Below are 19,695 nucleotides of genomic sequence, written 5' to 3'. Positions count from 1 at the left end.
CTGATCGATGTTTCTCTCTCATCGATGTTTCTAACTCTCTATCTCTCTGCCTTCCTCTCTGTAAAAAATCAATAAAATGTGTGTGTGTTTTTTAAAAAAAGGTAACTATTATTAAAACTAAATTTAAAATTATTTTTTAAAGGATAAACTTTAATGATGCTTATAAACAGTATTCATCAACAGAAGCCCCATTCTACTTCCTCTCTCCACTTTCATAATAACTTAAAGACCCCCAAAATCACTCATTTTTGAGAAATGCAAATGAGATACGTAATATCAGGTACCCAATCAGCCTGAAGCTAAGCAAACACCTATCTTTCAAGGATATAGTCAAAAATCAAGTTCCACTACATGAAAAAACTTGTTTTTTATATTTTTGTTTAAATCCATCAAGACTGGGCATTATTATACCTTTTACTGAATCTAATTTTCAAGTCCTGCTTGATTTTACCATTTCAAACTTTCTCTAATAAAATGTAATATGCTGTATACATTATAGTAAAAATCTAGAATAGATTCAAAAAATTTTATACCAGCCTCAGAAACAGCTATTGGTATTTTAGTTTAGATGTGAAACAAGAAAAATGTTTTTCTATTTATATTAAACTAGAGGCCCAGTGCACAAATTTGTGCACCAGTGGGGTCCCTTGGCCTGGCCTGCAGGCCGAAACTGGCTCTCTGACATCCCCCAAGGGGTCCCAGATTGCAAGAGGGTGCAGGCCAGGCCGAGGGACCCCATCAGTGCACAATCAGGGCTGGGGAGAGACGTGAGAGGTTGGCCAGCCAGGGAGGGATGGCAGGAGGGCTCCAGGGTGTGTCCAGCCCATCTCGCTCAGTCCCAATTGGCTAGACCCCAGCAGCAAGCTAACCTACCAGTCAGAGCGTCTTCCCCCTAGTGGTCAGTGCACATCATAGCAACCAGTCATTCCGCAGGTCGGTCCACCAGTCAATTTGCATATTAGGGTTTTATTATATAGGATTAGACATACAAACAGATCTCAGACATTCTTCCCAGATTGAGTATTAGCTAACAGTTTCAATGAATTTTTGAACCATCAAAATGATATAAACTTCCACCCTATCTAGCCTTTACTTACTTATTTTAAATATATTTTTATTGATTTCAGAGAGGAAGGGAGAGGGAGAGATGGAAACATCAATGATGAGAGAGAATCACTGATTGGCTGCCTCCTGCATGCCCCCTACTGGGGATCCAGCCCACAACCTGGGCATGTGTCCTTGACTAGAAGGGAACCTGGGGCCCTTCAGTCCACAGGCTCTATCCACTGAGTGAAACCAGCCAGGGCTAGCCTTTATTTTAAGGGTATAGGGATAAGTAAGAAATTCTATTTTTTGAATCCTCTGAAGATTAAAGTCTGACTTATTTTCTACTGAAAATGAATTCTCTCCAATAATTCTCTATATACTTAATTTAGATATGCTATGTCTCCTCAACCCCTTCTCAAAGATGTGTAGAGGGAATAGAGTTAAGCTGGCCTGAAAAGAGGGGGACCCTAATACAATAGTCATAAATGTACTAAGTATTCCAAGTATCCATAATACTTACTTCAGTTGTCTATTTAATTCTTCAACATAATTCTTCTGGTCTAATATGGCAGCTATTTGAACATTCCTAGAGGGGAGAAAAGTAGTTTTGTGCTAATTGGAAAGGTATTCATTGGGTGCCAAAAATAATATCTATATCATCTAAAATTGTAAAGTCATAATGGTAAAACATTATTTTGCCTTTAAAGTAAAATTCAAGAATCTTCATAATCATGTAGTAGTAAGCTTTGTACTAAATAACTATAATCTTTGTTAAATAAATTACTTGTTAATACTAGATTTAACAATATCATTAGTGTATTTTTTTAAAATTTTGCATCATTATGATTTATTTTTTATTAAAATATACTGACATATAACACTGTAAATTTAAGGCATACAACATGTTACTTCGATACATTTATATATTATGACTGCCATAGCAATAATTAGCACCTCTATTATATTACATAATTATCTTCTCTTTTCAGTAGTTCAAGTATATTTTAAATTTAAACACAATTTAAATAAACAAACAAACACAATTAGCTCTTGAAATAAACCAGCATATGTAAGCTTGTGAATAAGCTTTCATCCCTTTTATCACAAAACACAGCTATTAAAATGGGTCTATTACCTATTAACATGTAAACCAGAAGTTACACATCATACTAAAGCCTCCTTCCAAGTGGTTTTTGCTTTGAAAAGCTTACAAATGGAGTGAAAACTAAACAAAGCAGGAAATACACACAAATAAAGGAAATAAAAACCACATGCTAAATAGATGGACCTCATACTGATTATGAAGAGCTACATAAAAAAATACATGTGAAGTAACTTATGGAAATCATACCTTTCTTTATTTCCAATATCATCTTCATTCTTTAAATACATGGAAAAATCAATCACTCCAACCTGAATTTATAAATAAAGGTATTTCTATTTAAAGGGGAGAAATATCAGATGTACCTTTAACATACAAATAAATTTCATTCTTAATTTTCCTTTACTGTTTAACAGCACTGTTTACAACTTATAGAGTAAGACCTGTATCAAAGCAGAACAGTGCAAACTGCAAACACTCTGCATTGGGTACTAGTCACTTCTACTTACTTGTGAGTCTAAATCCTCTCCCTTTACACACAAATTAGCATCTATCACATTCAGGCCAACCAGTAGCCCAACAATTACTGCTCCTTCTTCTTCCATCATTAGTGCATGATATTCATAGAATTCACTGTGAAAATTAAAATAATAAAAACCGTAAATCACAAATTTATTTCAAAAACTAAATTTTAAAATCTCAGCAACCTAATTACAAACATGGAACCAAAAATATTAGGTATCTTCAAATTAGCCTTTCTATATGTGAATAATTTAAAATTTTTGAAATTTAAATTCTATGCAGAAAACATAAAAGACAGACTGAAGGATATAAAATTGAAAAAGAAATTCTGAGTGAGAGAGAAGAAAATCAGAGAGAGATCAAAAGAAAAAGAGGCATCATTGAGGCCTAGAACGTTTGCAACTCTCAAAAGACTGTTACTGATATGATTACAACACTTTTTATTAGAGTTGAATTTTCAATTCTAGATTTAAGACCCTTGGGAGAAAGACTAAGATAAGGAAATGAATATATGAAACATTTCAAAACCCATGTTCAAGTCAGTGCATTTGAAATGTGTATTGCAAATGTTCTTAATAAATAACCAATAAAAGATACCTATGGATATTTATATTCTTAAAAAAAAATGTTCAAATAAGAGATCTGTGAAAGAAACCAGACAGTTTAAAAACTAATACTTGAGCCCTAGCCAATTTTGATCAGTGGACAGAGCGTCAGCCTGCGGACTAAAGAGTCCCAGGTTGGATTCTGGTCAAGGACACATGCCTGGGTTGTGGGCTTGATCCCCAATAGGGGGTGTGCAGGAGGCAGCCAATGAGTCTCTCTCATCACTGATGTTTCTCTTTCTCCCTATCCCTTCCTCTCTGAAATCAATTAAAAATAAATAAATAAATAAATAAATAAACAAACATATTTTTAAAAAACATTCTAATACTTGAGCCCTAGCTAGTTTGGCTCAGTGAATAAGAGTGTTGACCTGCAGACTGAAGGGTCCCTGGGTTCAATTCTGGTCAAGGGCACATGCCTGGGTTGCAGGCTCGATCCCTGGTGAGTGGCATGCATGATTCTCTCTCATCATTGATGTTTCTATTTCTCTCTCCCTTCCTCTCTGAAATCAATAAAAATATATTTTTTTTATAAAACTAATATTTGACAATTTATATTCAAAGAATTAGTTATCACTGACTCATGCCTTCCTCAAGAAGTCCAATGTAGCCTTGGCTAGTGTAGCTTACTTGGTTGGAGCATCATCCATGCACTGTACCAAAAAGTAGCAGGTTCAATACCTGGTTGCAGGTTTGATCCCTGGTCAGGACACTTGGGAAAGGCAACCAATCAATGTTTCTCTCTCTTCTCTCTCTTCTCCCTCTCTCCTCTCTCCTCTCTCTCTCTCTCTCTCTCTCTCTCTCTCTCTCTCTCTCTCTCTCTCTCTCTCCCCCCCTCCCTCCCTCTCTCTCCCTTCTTCTAAAATAAATTTTTTTAAAAAAATTTTAAAGTCCCATGTATAGTATTTAATCACTTCAGAAATTATTGAGAAATTGCAGGTGCTTAAAGTATAGTCATTCTCATTTACAAAGTGGGAAAACGAAGATGAACTGGAGTCACAAGTAAAACCAAAAATGACAAAATTCTCCCAAACATCAGACAAGCACTCTAAAAGAACAAGGGTGAATTGAGGGGCTACCATGGGCCCCACTTCCTTTAAGAACTGATTACCTTACTTTGAAAGTCTGTCGTAGGCACTTGGCTTTCAATTTAAACTGATAGTTTAAAGAAAGCCCACAATCCAGTCAAAACAGTAGTTGGATATTCAAGTTCTAAAAAGAGATCCCTTGAATTAAAGCCCCAAATTTCACTATATATTTTTATTCATAAAATTATCTGTAATTTAGAAAAAATATGTATATTAGGCTTCAAAAAAGGAAACTTAGAAATATAAATTTATCATTTTTTAAGCTAGTTCCTAATCACTGTTACATCTCCACCATGGTTTTCTCACTCGTTTCACTCCTCCCTGTGTTTATGCCATCTTGTTGTATTTTACAAGTCCTTTTTCACATCTTTAATGCTTTTTGGGAGACAGGATATCAATGAAATAAAAAATGAAAATGAACATGACTTAATGGTACTAACCTCAAGAGATCCCTCTGAATAATTAAGCAACGAAGATAATCAGCCATTTTTTTCTGCATGAGGGCTAAACGAAGCCATGCTCTTGCACGACCCAGGGGGGTCCTGAAAAGTAAAACCAACTGGTAAGAAAATAGTCCCAGCCCAAAGAACATAAACCGTATGTTCTATCTCTGTTGAGGTACATTAACTTTTTAAAAAGGCAATTTATCAGTTTTGTCTTCATTTCTATAGTTTTAAACTAGCTTCTTTGAGCATGCAAACCAATCCCTGTGAGCTATTTAAATCTCTAAGGTAAATTTGCACCTCTAGGACGTCTAAGTACCATTTAAAGTTTTGAGATAAATGACTCTCTAAAAAGTGAGAATATTTCTACAAGAAATATATTTTCAGACGGACTTAGCCTTCTATAAAACGAATATGCAAAATACATCAATAGGGCAGTAAAATGCCTTCAAAAAATAATTAACACTGTAGCCAAATGTAAATTATCATGACTGGTATGACTTGGTTGAGCTTCGGTCCAATGCACCAAGAAGTCACTGGTTCAATTCCGTGTCAGGGCATATGCCCGGGTTGCAGGCTTGATCCCCAGTAGGGGGCGTGCAGGAGATAGCTGATCTTTGTTTTGTTTTTAATTTATTTAAAATTTTATTTTTCAGTTACAGTTTACATTGAGTATTAATTTTAGGTGTATAGCATAGTGGTTAGATATTTATATAACTTATATAACATATGACATGATCCCTTAAGTCTAGTACCCATCTGACACCATCGTTATTACAATACTATTGACTATATTTTTTTTCCCCAGCCTCCCCTACCCCCCCCGTGTCTTGTGTCCATTGGTTATGCTTATATGCATGCATACAAATCCTTTGGTTGATCCCTTACCCCCCCCCACCAACCCACCCCAGCCTTCCTGCTGTAGTTTGACAGTCTGTTTAATGCTGCTCTGCCTCTGTATCTATTTTGTTCATAAGTTTATAATGGTCTTTATTATCCATAAATGAGTGAGATCATGTGGTATTTTTCTTTCACTGACTGGCTTATATCACTTAGCATAATGCTCTCCAGGTCCATCCATGCTGTTGCAAATGGTAAGAGTTCCTTCTTCTTTACAGCAGCATAGTATTCCATCATGTAGATGTACCACAGTTTTCTAATCCATTCATCTACAGATAGGCACTTAGGCTGTTTTCAGATCTTAGCTATGGTAAATTGTCCTGCTATGAACATAGGGATGCATATATCCTTTCTGATTGGTGTCTCTGGTTTTTTGGGATATATTCCTAGAAGTGGGATCACAGGGTCAAATGGGAGTTCCATTTTTAACTTTTTGAGGAAACTCGATATTGTCTTCCATAGTGGCTGCACCAGTCTGCATTCCCCCCAGCAGTACATGCGTGTTCCCTTTTCTCCGCTTCCTCTCCAGCACTTGTCATTTTTGATTTGCTGATGATAGCCAGTCTGACAGGTGTGAGATGGTACCTCATTGTTGTTTTGATTTGCCTTTCTCAGATGATTAGTGACTTTGAGCATGTTTTCATATGTCTCTTGGCTTTCTGAATGTCCTCTTTTGAAAAGTGTCTATTTAGGTCCTTTGTCCATTTTTTGATTGGATTGTTTATCTTCCTTTTGTTAAGTTGTATGAGTTCCCTATAAATGTTGGAGGTTAAACCCTTATCGGTGATAATATTGGCAAATATGTTCTCCCATGCAGTGGGCTTTCTTGTTGTTTTGTTGATGGTTTCTTTTGCTATGCAGAACCTTTTATTTTGATGTAGTCCCATTTGTTTATTTTCTCTTTAGTTTCCAATGCCCTAGGAGCTGTATCGGTCAATAGGGGAGTAAAATGCCTTCAAAAAATATTTGAAGATATTGCTTCAGCATATGTCTGAGATTTTGTTGCCTTTGGTTTCTTCTAATATTTTTATGGTTTCCCGTCTTACATTATTCTTTCTCATCAATGTTTCTCTCTCTCTCTCCCTCTCTCCTTCCCCCTTCCTCTTTCTAAAAATCAATAAAAACATCTTTTTTAAAAAAGCATAACAAAGCTAAAAAGGTGCCACACTGGTAATTAGAGAGAAATCACTAGGCTTCTTGCTATTTTTCAAATGTTTCTTTTAATCAATTGTCCTTAAATATTAAATCTCATACCTCTCTTATCCAAGTTCTATCATTTATAAAGATAAAAAAGCAGCCCTAGCCGGTTTGGCTCAGGGGATAGAGAGCCGGCCTATGGACAGAAAGTCCCAGGTTCAATTCCAGTCAGGGGCACATGCCCAGGTAGCGGGCTCAATCTCCAGTAGGGGGTGTGCAGGAGGCAGCCGATCAATGATTCTCTCTCATCATTGATGTTTCTATCTCTCTCTCCCTCTCCCTTCCTCTCTGAAATCAATACAAATACATCAAGAGGAAAAAAAACAACAACATCAAGTGTCACTATGTTGTACACCTGAAACTAATATAGTACTGAATGTAAACTGTAATTGAAAAATAAGCCGAAACCGGTTTGGCTCAGTGGATAGAGCGTCGGCCTGCGGACTGAGGGGTCCCAGGTTCGATTCCGGTCAAGGGCATGTACCTGGGTTGCGGGCACATCACCAGTGGGAGATGTGCAGGAGGCGGCTGATCGATGTTTCTCTCCCTTCGATGTTTCTAACTCTCTATCCCTCTCCCTTCCTCTCTGTAAAAAATCAATATAATAAATTAAAAAAAAAGAAAAAGAAAACTGTAAATTTTTTTAAATAAATAAAAATAAGAAACATCAAATGTAATATCATTTGCTATTTAATTCTAAAAACTGGGTTTGAGCCTGGCCAGCGTGGTTCAGTGGTTGAGCACTGCCTATGAACCAAGAGATTTGACTCCTGATCAGGGCACATGCCCAGGTTGCAGGCTCGATCCCCAGCGTGGGGTGTGCAGGAGGCAGCTGATCAATGATTCTCTCATCATTGATGATTCTCTCTCTCTCCCTCTCCATTCCTCTCCAAAATCAATAAAAATATTTTTTTAAAAACAAAATAAAATAAAAATTGGGTTTGAATCCTGGCTCTGCCATTTATTAACTATAATTTCTCTAACCTTTATTTTCACATCTACACACTTATTATAATAATCTGTACCCTAGGAGACTGATTTAAGCACTAAATGAAATAATTCATGTAAAATAATTATATTATCCTGATGCAGTGCTTAATAGTAGCTGCTTACTGTATATCACTTGATTAAGTATAACTTGTAAACATTTAGATATTGTGATAGCCAGAAAACACTACCATATTCCCTATAACATATAAACCCTAAATTGTAAACCTGTCTAAAAGAAAGCAAACTGATGATCTGACAGGAAATGCTGAACATAAAAAAGTTATCTCATTTACAAGAATTAAGATATACTAAAGGGAGCTCTTACATCTTAGTCATATCATGACAAGTGTAAGATCTCTGCCCTAAGAACACTTTATGACTGCAAAAATTTCAACACTCGTGAGTTATTAGCTAGGATGTTCAGCTTTTAGGACATTTCATAACATTTGTCGAGTGAAAGAGGCAGGGTACCCTATAGGTCCTAATTTTCAGAGAAAGAAAGTAATTTGCACATGTCTTATCCATGATAATAAAGGCGTAATATGCTAATTAGACCAGACATCCTTCCGGACGACCTTCTGGACGAAGCCACAGCAGCGGGGGCCGAGGCAGGGTCAGCTGCTGCCGCAGCGTGGGGAGCCCCTTGCACAGATTTCATGCGTCAGGCCTCTAATGTTACATAAATGGCTTATCTGAGAACTCAAAACCTCCTGAGCCTTTGCCTAGATTTAGCCTAATCAGTCTCCAACAAACTGTTACTGTTACTGACTGCCTATTACTGCAAAATAGCTTAACACTCAGGAAACAGAAATGCATAATTGACACATCCTACCTTAAAAGGACTTGCAACTTCATGCATTACAATGCTGAACTAAAATCCTATATAATAAAAGGGTAATATGCAAATTGACCAAACAGCAGAACAATTGGTCGCTATGATGCGCACTAACCACCAGGGGGCAGACGCTCAATGCAGGAGCTGCCCCCAGCCCGCTGGCCCCAATTGCCCTATGGGGGCCTGCTGCCAACCTCTCAGTCCCTTCCCCAAGCAGGCAGGCTCCAATCGCCCGATGGGGAACAGGGAACTGGGGATGGGTGGCGGCGGGAAGTAGGGCCGGCTGCCAGGGAAGATGACCCTGATCGCAGGCCAGGCCTAGGGACTGTATTTGTGCATGAATTTTGTGCACTGGGCCTCCAGTAAGTGATATAATAAGGAATGACTATAGTGATTAGAGTATTTAACAGTTAATTCTTACTGACAGGGCTAAGAAAAACCATAAAAGAAATGAAATCTGAGATGAACCATAAAGATTGAACAGAATTTTATTAGGAGAGAATGGAAGAAAGCTATTTAAGGCCAAGAGAAGATAAACTAGAACAGTGATGGCGAACCTTTTGAGCTCAGCGTGTCAACATTATGAAAAACCCTAACTTACTCTGGTGCCATGTCACATATAGAAATTTTTTTGATATTTGCAACCACAGTAAAACAAAGATTTATATTTTTGATATTTCTTTTATATATTTAAATGCCACTTAACAAAGAAAAATCAACCAAAAAAATGAGTTCACGTGTCACCTCTGACACATGTCATAGGTTCGCCATCACTGAACTAGAATGTGAGGTACTTTTAAGGAACAGTAAATATACTTCTGTGGCCTGGCTAGTTTTGTTCACTGGATAGAGTGTCAGCCTGTGGACTGAAGGGTCCCGGGTTCAATTCCGGTCAGGGGCACATGCCTGGATTGCAGGGCTAGGTCACCAGTGGGGGGCGTGCAGGAGGCAGCCAATCGGTGATTCTCTCTCATCATTGATGTTTCTACCTCTCTCTTTCCCTCTCCCTTTCTCTCTGAAATCAATAAAAATATTAAAAATAAAATATATATATATACACTTCTGTGGTTAGAAATGAGCAAGTAATAAGATTCCTTACTTAAGACCAGGTAAATCCCGGACACTGGCCCCTATTTCTTCTGCTTCTGGGTACAGCTTCTCCACCAGTTCCAAAGGACCCCAGATAGTTTTATTATAACTCAAAAATGATTTCCTTACTGAAAAAAAGAAAATATGATGAATATGACTTCAACATGTGTATATAACTGTACTAACTTCCTTTTAAATATTTAGTTTCAACATTTCTAACAACATACAATTATTCAGAGACCTTACCTCTTTAATCACCACAGCCCTGTTGATCAAGAAGAGCCTGTTAACCAGGATCCTGATATTTGTCCTTATCAGAAATATGCAGGCAGGTAATTACGGTGAAAAAAAAAATACTGTAATAAGGGCTCATTATTTACCAGTATCAAAATAAAGGCTGATCTTTATCAGTTTATTAAGTAAACCAGATAAAAGTCACTTTACTTTTAAACATGTAAAAATTGTGGCTTTACTTTTCCTTTTATTTTCTTCTGAGGTTTGGGTAATATAAAACCATGAAATCACTATCCATTTCTTTCTTAAGACTGACCAGCTCTCCTGCAGATCCCGTGTGCCTATAACATGCACCAGCCGTGGACAACCACAAAATAGGCACCTTTTCCTTGGGGGAGAAAAATCAATCGGCACAAAGTAGCTTTAAAGTGATTCAACAAAATAAGCCCATGACTATTAGGACATGCCTCGTGTTATCCTTTGAAGTAAAGGAAAATAAATTCAGAAAAGAGTTTAAAATTTAATTATTTTGGCCATCTTTTGGCAAATTCCATTTCAGCAGGTTGGGGGAAATAAAAATCTAAGTTTCTGCTATTTTTAAAAATACAAAGGAACTTTCAAAAAGACTGATAGTATCAAGAACAGGCAAAAATGTGGGGAAACAAACACATTCACTGTTATTTGATAAGTTAGTGAAACCTTCATAGATGTCATTTGCCTATTTTGACCCAGTAATTCTACACCTAGGAATTCTAAAAAAATCCTAGCACATGTGCACAAACATATATACCCAAAGATGACCTTACAGCACAATTTTAATAGCAAAAAACAGGAAAACTAAGTGTACATTAAGAGGAGAATACTTAAAAAGTTATGGTGTGCCCTAACCAGTTTGGCTAAGTGGATAGAGCGTCGGCCTGCGGACTGAAGGGTCCCAGGTTCGATTCTGGTCAAGGGCATGTACCTTGGCTGCGGGCACATACCCAGTGGGGGGTGTGCAGGAGGCAGCTGATCGATGTTTCTCTCTCATCGATGTTTCTAGCTCTCTATCCCTCTACCTTCCTCTCTGTAAAAAATAAAATATATATTTTTTAAAAAGGTATGGTGTACATGTACGATGAAACAGTATACAACACTACAAGTGTGGTAAGGACACTTACATAAACGGACACATCACTGAACCGTGCATACCACCATGTTGTTGTTGTTTTTAAAAGAGGAGAAAAAGGACGTCACAGAATAACACTTATAGCACAACTCTATTTAGAGTAAAAGAAAAAAGAAACAAAAGGAAAGAGCTAGAAGAATGACAAGCATTCCCTTTAGGGAGGAAAATAAAGGGAAACTGTGTTTTTGCTCTATGTGCTTCTATGTTACTTGATGCATGTACAAAAAGAGTAGATTTCTCTATTGACATATTTTTTAATTATCATAAGCCTTTAATTTAAAAGTGGAAGCTAAAAAACAAACAAACTCATATAGATACAGAGAAGAGACTGGTGGTTGCCAAAGGCAGAGGGTAGGGGTGAATAAAATGACTGAAGGAGCCAAATAAATCATGGGGATGTAATGTATAATATGATGACTATAGTTAGCACTACTATATTGTATACAAGAATTACCATAATTAGACCTTCAGTATCTGTAGAAGTGTATATGATGATCACATTTAAGAAGTATAGCCCAGGCAGCATGGCTCAATTTACCTATGAACCAGGAGGTCAAGGTTTGATTCCCCAGAACACATGCCCAGGTTGCAGGCTCGATTCCCCAGTGTGGGACGTGCAGAAGGCAGCCAATCAATGATTCTCTCTCATCACTGATGTTTCTCTCTCTCTCCCTCCCTCTCTGAAATCAATAAAAGTATTTTTTTATTTAAATTTAAAATTAAAAAATATATATGAATAACCACCTCAATAATGAGAAGTTGCTGCATTTTAATAGGAGACCCTTTTGGGTATTTCCTGATGAGTTGCTCTTAGCTGCCAATCTGACCCACTTTTGCTGCTCCTAATCTTCTCTTCAATGTACACAAAACATAAGCTACAAGAGGAAAATAAATATATAAACTTAAATAATACTGTATTGCCCTGGCCGGCTTGGCTCAGTGGATAGAGCATTGGCCTGCGGACTGAGGGGTCCCAGGTTCGATTCCGGCCAAGGGCACATGCCTGGGTTGCAGGCTCCATCCCCAGTGTGGGGTGTGCAGGAGGAGGCAGCCAATCAATGATTCTCTCTCATCATTGATGTTTCTATCTCTCTCCTTCTCCCTTCCTCTCTGAAATCAATAAATATATTTTTAAAAATAAATAAATACTGTATTATATTTGAAAGTTACTAAGAAAATAATCTTAAGTTCTCAATACAAGAAAAAAATTTGTAACTACATATGGTGATGATGTTAACTAGACTTGTGATCATTTCACAACATATACTAATATCAAATCATTTTGTTGTATAACTGAAATATGTTACTTGTCAATTATATCTCAATAAAAATAAATAAAAATTTTAAAGAAAAAGAAATGAGTAGCCAAAACCGGTTTGGCTCAGTGGATAGAGCGTCAGCCTGCGGACTGAAAGGTCCCAGGTTCGATTCCGGTCAAGGGCATGTACCTGGGTTGTGGGCACATCCCCAGTAGGGGGTGTGCAGGAGGCGGCTGGTTGATGTTTCTCTCTCATCGATGTTTCTGACTCTCTATCTCTCTCCCTTCCTCTCTGTAAAAAATCAATAAAATATATTTAAAAAAAAAAAAAAAAAAGAAATGAGTACATTAATGTCACATAGGGTTTCTCAAATTTTGGTGCCAAGACTCCTTCTCAGTTTATTAAAACCATATTTAGATAAATATCCTCTTTTGCTTTTTACATTAACCCACACTTTCATGCACCATAGTCAGAACTTCTAAGCCATCCTAACCTACTCAGTCTCCAAGTACAAACAAAAAACCAAGCTTCTTTTGCTTTATAATAGTCACCTTAATATAACTTATATAGCCCTCTATACAGATGCTGATAGTATGAATTAAAGACCAAAACTGTCAACAACTGTTACTAGAAGTGCAGGAAGCCACCACTTGGCTAATACTGTCAATGCACCAAGGAACGCAGAAGGCCGATGGACCTTGGGCAGTGGTCGGCAAACTGTGCCCCTTGAGTGTGGCTCTTCCACAAAATACCACGTGCGAGCGCGCACGTACAGTGTGAATGAAACTTCGTGGCCACACTCAAGGGGCCAAAGAGCCACATGTAGCTCCCGAGCCACCTGTAGCTCGCGAGCCGCAGTTTGCCGAGCACTGACCTTGGGCATTAGCAGGGCTGCCGCTAAGCACCTCGTCTGTTGAGATAGTGGTGGCTCAATGCAATTTCCAAACCTGATAATCCTTTTACTGTTTACCAAACGTTACCTTTGATAGCCTGTATGTATGCATTGCTAAAGCGCAAATGTGTATTCAAGTAAAAAAAATAGACCAGGACAGACGTAGGTGTGCGTCTTCAAGAAAGAGGCTCCACCTGGCTCCCAATGCCTTCTAAATCCATATTTCTTGTATAGTATTTTCATTTGTGTGTTGGCCCCTCCTTCAGGTCCTGAACCCCATGGCAAGTAGTTATTTTAAGTGAAAGAACTGGTATTACACAACATATGTTAAATATTAATACAAATATTTTACACACATTATTCAATATGAACTGTAAAGAAGAATATTCACTATTATCATTGTTTTCAGGGAGCACTAATATTTCTACAATAATCCAATCCAGAAGACATACTCCCATGCACTATGGAGGTTTACATTTCAACAATCAACTATTTTAATTTTTTATTTTATATATATTTTTTATTGATTTCAGAGAGGAAAGTAGAGGGAGAGATAGAAACATCAATGATGAAAGAGAATCATTAATCAGCTGCCTCCCGCAAGCCCCCTACTGGGATCAAGCACGCAACCTGGACATGTGCCCTGACTGGGAATCGAACCGTTACCTCTGGTTCATAGGTCGATGCTCAACCACTGAGCCATGCCAGCAGGGCTCAGCAATCAACTATTTTAATGTATTTGTTCAATAGGGCTCAAACTAATAAGAAGAGTTCATATCAGGATCACCAAATTTAACATTTTAAAAATAATGCCATAAATGTCCTAGAACAGTGATGGCAAACCTTTTGAGCTCAGCGTGTCAGCATTTTGAAAAACCCGAACTTAACTCTTGGTGCCGTGCCACATATAGAATTTTTTTGATATTTGAAACCATAGTAAAACAAAGATTTATATTTTTGATATTTATTTATTCTTTTAAATATATTTTATTGATTTTTTACAGAGAGGAAGGGAGAGAGATAGAGAGTTAGAAAGAGTTAGAATGAGAGAGAAACATCGATCAGCTGCCTCCTGCACATCTCCTACTGGGGATGTGCCCACAACCAAGGTACATGTCCTTGACCGGAATCGAACCTGGGACCTTTCAGTCCGCAAGCCGACGCTCTATCCACTGAGCCAAACCAGTTTCGGCTTGATATTTATTTTATATATTTAAACTAGAGGCCCAGTGCACAAAAATTTGTGCACTCGTGGGGGAGGTGGAGGAGTCCCTCAGCCCAGCCTGTGCCCTCTCGCAGTCTGGGACTCCTCAGGAGATAAGGACCTGCTGGCTTAGGCCTGCTTCCGGGTGGCAGAGGGCAGGCCCAGTCCCTAGGTGCAGCCCCTGGTAGGGCTCAGAGCAGGGCCGATTGGGGAGTTGGGACGCTGCCCCCTGTCATGCACAGAGCAGGGCAGATTGGGAGGTTGCGATGCCACCCTCAGTCACGCTCAGGGTAGGGCCGATTGGGGGGTTGGGGCACCGCCCCCTGTCACACTCAAGGCAGGGTCGATGGGGAGGTTGCGGTGCCACCCCGTCACACACAGAGCAGGGCCAATCAGGGGGTTGGGGCGCTGCCCCCTGTCACGCACACAGCAGGGCCCATCAGGGGGTTGGGGAGCTCCCCCCTGTCACGCACAGAGCAGGGTCGATCAGGGGGTTGGGGAGCTCCCCCCTGTCACTCACAGAGTAGGGCCCATAGGGGAGTTGGGGCACCGTCCCCTGTCACACACAGAGCAGGGCAGATCAGCGGGTTGGGGCGCCACCCTCTATCACCCACAGAGCAGGGCCGATCAGGGAGTTGGGGCGCCGCCACTGTCACACTCAGGGCAGGGCCGATGGGGAGGTTATGGCTCTACCCCATCACACACAGAGCAGGGCCCGTGGGGGGGGGGGGGGGTTGGGGCACTGCCCTCTATCACCCACAGAGCAGGGCCGATCAGGGGGTTGGGGCGCTGCCACTCTCACACTCAGGGCAGGGCCGATGGGGAGGTAATGGCTCTACCCCGTCACAAACAGAGCAGGGCCCGTGGGGTGAGGGGGTTGGGGCGCCGCACCCTGTAACACACAGAGCCGCAGGGCGATCAGGGGGTTGGGGAGCTCCCCCCTATCAGGCACAGAGCAGGGCCGATCAGGGGGTTGGGGCGCCTTTCCCTGTCAGGAACAGAGCAGGGCCGATAGGGAGGTTGTGGCCCCGCTCCCCGTCACACACAGAGCCGCAGGGCGATCAGGGGGTTTAGGCGCTGCCCCCCGTCATGCTGATCCCGGTGATCCCGGTGCTGGGAGGCATATTACCCTTTAACTATACAGAATAGAGGACTGGTGCATGGGTGGGGGCCAGCTGGTTTGCCTGAAGGGTGTCCTGGATCAGGGTGGGGGTCCCCACTGGGGTGCCTGGCCAGCCTGGGTGAGGGGATGATGGCTGTTTGCAGCTGGTCACACACTCTTCAGGGTGGGGGTCCCCACTGGGGTGCCTGGCCAGTCTGGGTGAGGGGCTGAGGGCTGTTTTCAGGCTGGTGGGTGACTGAAGCTCCCAACTGCTCCTTTTTTTCTTTTTCTTTTTAATTCTGGGCCAGCTTTAACTCTGAGGCTCCAGCTCTTAGGCTTCGGCTGCTGAAAGCAGGTATCTGGTTTGTTTTGGTTCTATAATCGAAATAATGTATAACTCCAGCTCTGAGATCCCGGCTTGCTGAAAGCAGGTTTCTGGGGTTTTGTTTAGCTTCTATATTTATTACAATGTTTCAAACTGCAGGCTCAGAGGCCTGCAGCGGCAGGTGGGGAACGTTGGTTTCCTCCCTCACTGAAGCAAGCAAGCATCATGCTAGTTTCAAGCTCCCTGGCTGCCGGCCACCATCTTGGCTGGCAGTTAATTTGCATATCGCCCTGATTAGCCAATGGGAAGGGTAGCGGTCGTACGCTAATTACCATGTTTCTCTTTTATTAGATAGGATGCCATTTAACAAAGAAAAATCAACAAAAAAAATGAGTTCGCGTGTCACCTCTGACACGTGTGTCATGGGTTCGCCATCACTGTCCTAGAAGATAGGAACCAATTCAGGGTATGTTGAAAATTTTAAAAATTAAATATGCTTTTTAACCAGACACAATCAAGTAAGCATTTTCTAAGACCACCCATTTCAAAACATAAAACAGTACGACATTTTCTCCCAAAACCAACCCACCGAGTATTTTAAAATATAAAGGAACAGTAATTATGGCCTCAAAACCACCACATTTCTAAGGATGTTTAAGATTGGGGGAGGGGGAAATGATCTTAAAGTTAATTAATTTTTTAAAATGGTACCTTTAAGACCGTGTTTCAGACAGTGTTCCATAACGACAAAGAACTGCTGCAAGGGGGGATAGTCAGAATCCAAAGTGCGGCCAAAGCTGAGAGCAGATTCAATGAGTCCTTTGATGCTCAGTTTAGCCATGTTTAACAAGTTCGCTCTCTCTACGGCTGTGGGGTCTTTTGTAGCTGAAAGCACAAGAAAGGAGTCCAACTTCATTTGCAAGACATGACATTGAACAATATACTAGTACAAACCCTTTCCTTCCCCTATGAAACCAACGGCTGCTTGCGTTTCCTTGGTGGACAAATTAGTCTTCCTAACGAACCTACAACTTCTCTCTCTGTCTCTCTCACATGCGCTAGAGAGCTCTATCATGCCCACTCCAGTCCAAGTTAACGAATTATCCCCAAGACCCTGCAAACTGGCTAGTCTCTGGTACTTGTTTTACTTTCATGGTACCCCTTTTCAGGGAGAGTAAGCTTTTGTTTTGCTTTGCTTTCATGAATTTCTGTAGAGATAAGTTTAGACTAATAGACAACATGTTTAAGGGTCTCATGCAAAAGGTGGCTAGCAAGAACCATCCAAAGATGAATTCCCAGGCAAAAAAAAAAATAAAAGTTCAGAATTATATTGGCAACAAAATAAAAGGTAGTTAAAATTCTACGATTCCAGTATTACGAGTAACAACCATGACAGGTATAGAAAAACACACTGAGAAACAAGGGGATACAGGGGAAGCCACTCAATTTCCACTCATTTTAACTTGTTTTTTTCATGACAACTCTCGGCCTGTGTTGCATGACTCCTTCCTTTTCCCCGAGGACATAAAAACGGGGTCCAGCTTCCCAGGGAGGCTCCCGCGCTCGGCTGACTTGGCTGAATCACAAGTTAACCGAGACAGTTCACACAACTGATCTCAATGGCTATTTTCGGTTGACAAAAGGTATTTTTTTCCTTCCCCCCAAACTGTATTGTCAGCTTACTCAGAAATTCAGACGCTACCCGACACTCTCCTCACTGCACACAGATGGCAAAAGCACGTGCGGAAAAATAAAGCGCTTGGCGAAGCGGTCCATCCTCCGACAGGTTCACGGCCCGAGGCCACCCAGCGCCCGTTTTTCCTTTTCCCTGAACCAGAAGTCGGGGCTCCCAGGGACCCCGCATCCTGCTCTGACCTCAGGCAGGAGACGCCCACGGCCGCACCGGCCCGGGCCCCGCCCGCAGGTGGGACTCTCCGCACCATCTCTCCAGCCGGCACAGAGCCAGGACCCCCCTTCCCCTGGGGACGAACCCCCGGGTGTTGCAGAACCGACGGGAAGTCTCCCTCGTTCTCAACAGCGCTCGTCACCCTCCGATGCGACGCCCGGACAAAGGCCTTCGCCGCGGCGGGAGGCAGGTCGGTGCCGGGCGCCGGCGGCCGCCGCGGAGGAGCGCTCCCCCGGCCGGCCCCTCCCCGCCCCGCCTCGCGGACGTGGCCCCGCATCTAGCCGGGTCGGGAGCCCCTTCCCTGCCTCCCCATCTCCCCCCACCAGTTGTCCACAGGCTCGGGGGCCCCAGGACCCCCGCGGAGGGCTCACCCGGGCGCTGCGGCCGGCGCTGCCCCCTCCCCCCAACGGCCACCCCCAAACCTGGGGGCCTTCGTCCCCAACTCCCCCGACCAGGCAGCGGCACCGCCGGCCCGTCCACGCGCACTGGAGCGGTCGGACCCAGAGCCCTCGACCTCAGCTCCAGAGCGGGGACCGGAGGACCAGCGCGGCCGCGCGTTGCCATGGTGACCCCGGGCGCCTCCGGGCGCCCCCGGGTCCCCGGCGGCCCCCGCCCAGCCCCAGGCCCGGTTCCGGGCCCCGTTCCGGCCCGGGGGCCTCGGTGCCCACCCCCCCCCCAGTCCTCCTGGTCGGGCCGCGGCCTCCAGCCCCGGACGCGGGACCCAGCGGCCGCTCCCGGCCGCTCCCTTACCCATGGCGGCGGCGGCGCGGTCTCGGGCGGGGACAGCCGGGGCCCCAGCGGCTCCCCTCGGGCGCGCGGCGGCCGCCACGGCGTCAGCGCCAGGCCCGGGCGGCCCACAGCGCTCCCGGCGGCGGGAGGACGCGGGGCGCGGCGCCGCGAGGGGGCGGGGGCCGCAGAGCCTGCGGCCGCGGGAGACAAGCCGCCTGCGCGGATCCCTCGGCGTCTGCGGCGCCGGAAGGACCGGAAACGGAGCGGAGGGGTCCCGGTGCGGGCGCCGGAGGGCGGGACCCGGTCGCGCCGCGGGAGCGCGTCCGCGCAGATGCGGGCCACGTGCGCACGTTTTCACCCGCGGGTGGCTGCGTCTCACCGGCCGCACCTGCCTGCCTCCGGGTCACCTGCTCGGGCTCCGGGCAGCAGCGGGATCCGGGAAATCCGCAGCCGGAGCAGCCGGCAGGCCGCTGCCGACGCTGTGCGGACAGCCCGAGGCTCGGCGGTCACCGGGACCTGCGCGGTTTATAAAACGCAGCGAGGAGACCAGGCTAGCGGAGGGTCACCTCGTGGATGATAAAATGCCCAACCTCTGTGCTGTACGCCTGACCCTGGTAGAACATTGAATGTCAAGTACAACTGAACGTTTTTAAATGATGGGAAAAAGCAGAGGGACGGTTTTACTGATCAGAGGAAACAGGTGTCTTCTCGTTTGAGGCCGAGGATCAGCGTCGTGGTGATGACCCTGTGTTAGGCCGGGCCGGCTGGGAAAGGTGTGCTGTCCTCAGATCCGCAGGTGCTAGGAACAGGCCGAGATGTTTCGCGAAAATGGGGTGAGGTGTTCTGGTCATCGCTTTGGCCATTATCAAGTCCTCTTATGCCTCTGTACTGCTTTTGGGTTTCAGTTTTTTTTATTGTGAGGCGATCATACATGGACAAAATGTATAAAACATAGACACAGTTTAAAGAATCATCGTAAAATGACCAGCTGGGTAACCACTACCGGATTGAGGGCGCATCCTCCCTGGGAAGTGCCACTAGGCCCCCCTCACTCACCA

General features: G+C 43.1%; 1 protein-coding gene across 9 annotated transcripts in view; it reads right to left on the bottom strand.

Moving 5' to 3' along the window:
* RUFY2 (RUN and FYVE domain containing 2) overlaps window positions 1-18,905 on the bottom strand; it is a 45,895-nt gene extending 26,990 nt beyond the window's left edge. For 2 of the 9 annotated variants that reach the window (XM_059662546.1, XM_059662548.1), the window contains exons 1-7: window positions 18,659-18,902; window positions 16,714-16,887; window positions 9,829-9,946; window positions 4,805-4,906; window positions 2,659-2,782; window positions 2,399-2,460; window positions 1,568-1,633 (exon numbers count right to left, since the gene is read on the bottom strand). In XM_059662546.1, coding sequence (XP_059518529.1) covers window positions 1,568-1,633; window positions 2,399-2,460; window positions 2,659-2,782; window positions 4,805-4,906; window positions 9,829-9,946; window positions 16,714-16,887; window positions 18,659-18,662 — 650 coding nt within the window. In that variant the 5' untranslated portion in view covers window positions 18,663-18,902. Of the gene's footprint in view, window positions 1-1,567; window positions 1,634-2,398; window positions 2,461-2,658; window positions 2,783-4,804; window positions 4,907-9,828; window positions 9,947-10,064; window positions 10,129-16,713; window positions 16,919-18,658 lie in introns of those variants that run through there. The other 7 variants (XM_059662544.1, XM_059662549.1, XM_059662543.1 and 4 more) reach the window with 6 other exon arrangements.
* Window positions 18,906-19,695: the final 790 nt, after the last annotated feature.

This window comes from Myotis daubentonii, chromosome 13 (genome assembly GCF_963259705.1).
Source record: "Myotis daubentonii chromosome 13, mMyoDau2.1, whole genome shotgun sequence".
In the NCBI taxonomy this organism is placed as follows: Eukaryota; Metazoa; Chordata; class Mammalia; order Chiroptera; family Vespertilionidae; genus Myotis; species Myotis daubentonii.
The sequence above is the reverse complement of the archived record's forward strand: the minus strand, read 5'-3'. Positions and strand labels throughout refer to the sequence as shown.